At 43.3% G+C, this 2,908-nt stretch overlaps 1 protein-coding gene across 1 annotated transcript; it reads left to right on the forward strand.

Moving 5' to 3' along the window:
• The first annotated feature begins 374 nt into the window (after window positions 1-374).
• LOC106644302 (uncharacterized) lies at window positions 375-2,429 on the forward strand. The gene is made up of 3 exons (XM_089596609.1): window positions 375-588; window positions 719-1,335; window positions 1,422-2,429. The coding sequence occupies exons 1-3, from the start codon at window positions 375-377 to the stop codon at window positions 2,427-2,429; spliced, it is 1,839 nt and encodes a 612-aa protein (XP_089452735.1).
• Window positions 2,430-2,908: the final 479 nt, after the last annotated feature.

Genomic DNA, 2,908 nt, shown 5'->3' on the forward strand with positions numbered 1-2,908 from the left:
TGGGTACCGCTGATTTGAAAGACGCCTACTATCTAATCCCTCTTCATAAAAAATCGCGCAAATACCTAAGCTTTCTTTTTGAAGACAAAGTGTACGAATATAGGTGCTTGCCCTTTGGGCTAAATATGTGTCCTTACATTTTCACGAAAGTTATGAGACCGGCAGTTCAATTTTTAAGAAAACGCGGCTTTAGTTCAGTGATTGTCCTCGACGATTTTTTATGTGTGGGGGATAATTTTCAATCTTGCCAAGGTAATATAAGAGCAACTACTGAATTGTTGGAATGGTTAGGTTTTTTAGTTAACGAAGGGAAAAGCCAGCTCTCTCCAGTAACTTCGTGCAGGTATCTGGGCTTTATTTTAAACTCGGGAAAAATGTGTATCGAGCTTCCGGAAGACAAGGTCTCGAAATTACTAGGTTTTATTACAAAGATGGCAAAGAAAACGCACTGTAAAATCAGAGATTTTGCGCAGCTACTGGGGAGCTTGGTTGCTACATTACTTGCAATAAAGTACGGTCTATTATACACGAGACTATTGGAAAGGCAAAAGTTATTAGCATTACTAGAAAACGACCTGAACTATAACGGTACCATGCGTATAACTCCAAACACCGTAAAAGAATGAAACTGGTGGAAATCAGCTTTACGAAAAGCTAGCAAGTCTATCCTGCCGGAAAAATTTGATAAAACAGTTTTTTACCGACGCGTCAAATACAGGCTGGGGAGCCACAAACGGATTGAGAGACGTTCATGGATTTTGGGAAGCCGAGCAAACTGATTTGCCGATAAATTTTAAAGAACTTTTGGCAGTAAAATATGCGTTACTATCCCTAGAAGACCAGACCAAGAACGCATTAATCCTACTCCGAGTGGATAACACGACGGCTATATCCTATGTAAATAAAATGGGAGGCGTCCTCTATAAACAATATAATTTATTGGCACGCGAAATCTGGCAATGGGCAGAGAGCAGAAACATTTGGCTTTTTGCTTCGTATATCCCGTCATCAGAAAATACCAGAGCCGATAACCTATTACGCATGCCAAATGTAGACACAGAGTGGAATCTAAGTGCAGAAGCCTTCAGGGTGATCGCAGCTAGACTAGGGTGCCCAGAAGTAGATCTGTTTGCCAGCGATACCAATGCGAAATACAAAAAATTTTTAGCTTGGAAGCCTTGCCCAGGAGCTTACGGTATTGATGCATTCACGGTCGATTGGAACAAAATAAAGTTCTATGCATTCCCGCCGTTTTGCTTAATCCTAAAGACTTTAAACAAGGTCGAAAATGATAACGCAACGGGAATAATAGTAGTGCCGGACTGGCCTAGCCAGGTGTGGTTCCCGCGGTTCTCAAACATGACAATAAGCCCGCTAGTCATCCTAGAGCCTCGAAACGATCTTCTGACTTCTCCTTTTAGGTCGGAGTGCCACCCCCGGGCCCGCCACCTCCGATTGATAGCGGCCGTTATATCAGGAGATCCTTCAAAAAGAAAGGAGCCCCGGACGAGACACTAGACACGTTGGTCGCATCCTTAGCGCCATCTACCTTAAAACAATACGGCAGTTCGTTCAAGCTGTGGGACCAACTTTGCAAGAAAAGAGGTGTTGATCCCTTTAACTCTTCCAAAGCGGATGTTCTAGTCTTTTTAGCTGAAGAGCTCACCAAAGGAGCAATGTTTGATACACTAAACGCCCACAGACGTGCAATCTCGCTGATCTCACAGGATAAGATAGGGGATGATCCACTAATCAAGCGATTCATGAAAGGTGCGTACCACACAAAACCAGTCAAACCCAAGTATGACTCAAACTGGGATGTCTCAGTCGTCCTACAATACTTGAAGCGGCTGCATCCTCTAGACAATCTTGATCTGACTGATTTAACCGAAAAAACGGTCACTTTGCTAGCTCTAAGCACAGGGCAAAGAGCCCAGTCCTTAGCTTGTATAAAGTTAAGCAACATTTCCACGTATCCGGATGGAATTGTGATAAAAGTACCTGACAGGCTAAAGACCTCCAAACCAGGGAGTCACCAGCCGTTGTTAAGATTACCGATGTTCACGGATGATCCGAGTATATGCGCAGCATCCGCGCTGACAAGATACGTGGAGGTGACGGAAAAGATAAGAGCGCAAAATTCGGACCACGTATTTATAGCTGTTAGGAAGCCCCACGATTCGCTGGGTACTCAGACAATTAGTAGATGGATCAAGTCCACGCTGAGCAAAAGTGGGATAGATACCTCAGTGTTTTCGGCACACTCGACTCGACACGCGAGCACTTCAGCAGCCTCCATGAAAGGCGTTATCTTAGATGTAATTAGATGTACGGCGGGCTGGTCCACTAACTCACAGGTTTTTGCAAGACACAATCATAGACCGATCCAAACGAACAAAAACGCATTTGCGGTAGCCGTATTAAGCTGAGGAAAATAATAATGAAAAAAAAAAAAAAAAAAAAAATGTATGCTCTGTAACGTCAATAAAATAATGTGTTAGTTTCTAAACAGCTACGTTGGTTACTGTACATAATCTCGAGAACGAGGCGACTGAAATATAATTTAACGATCAAACAAACTTACGTGTACGTGAAGTTCGATCGCAATTATATGAAGAGCTTCGTTCGAAGAGATTATGGTCCCACCCAAAAAGGTACACGATCCTCTGTCCCTTCACTCACATTCCTGCCCATATACCAATAACAACAATTATTTTATTTACTCTATCTCTAAAAAAATGAGGCGTTCGGGAAGAACGCGCGACCAGGGCAGATGGTGGGAGAAGATACGCCGCGTAAGCGGCAAAACAAAAATCTCGCTTGCTCTCTCTAAACTTGTGGCCAAAGCATTAGGGGAAGGGGGACTACGTTGGTTACTATACATAATCTCTTCGAACGAGGCTCTTCA

The sequence above is a fragment of the Copidosoma floridanum genome, unplaced genomic scaffold, assembly GCF_036245765.1.
Source record: "Copidosoma floridanum isolate Cflo_tuat_1 unplaced genomic scaffold, Cflo_Japanese_pri ptg000004l, whole genome shotgun sequence".
Classification (NCBI taxonomy): domain Eukaryota; kingdom Metazoa; phylum Arthropoda; class Insecta; order Hymenoptera; family Encyrtidae; genus Copidosoma; species Copidosoma floridanum.

Excerpts from the sequence above, each read along its gene's own strand:
- LOC106644302 (XM_089596609.1), top strand. The coding sequence starts at position 375 with ATGTGTATCGAGCTTCCGGAAGACAAGGTCTCGAAATTACTAGGTTTT. Across the intron at positions 589-718 it reads AAACGACCTGAACTATAACG|GCTGGGGAGCCACAAACGGA; the intron begins GTACCATGCGTA and ends CGTCAAATACAG. Across the intron at positions 1,336-1,421 it reads TGCCGGACTGGCCTAGCCAG|GTCGGAGTGCCACCCCCGGG; the intron begins GTGTGGTTCCCG and ends TTCTCCTTTTAG.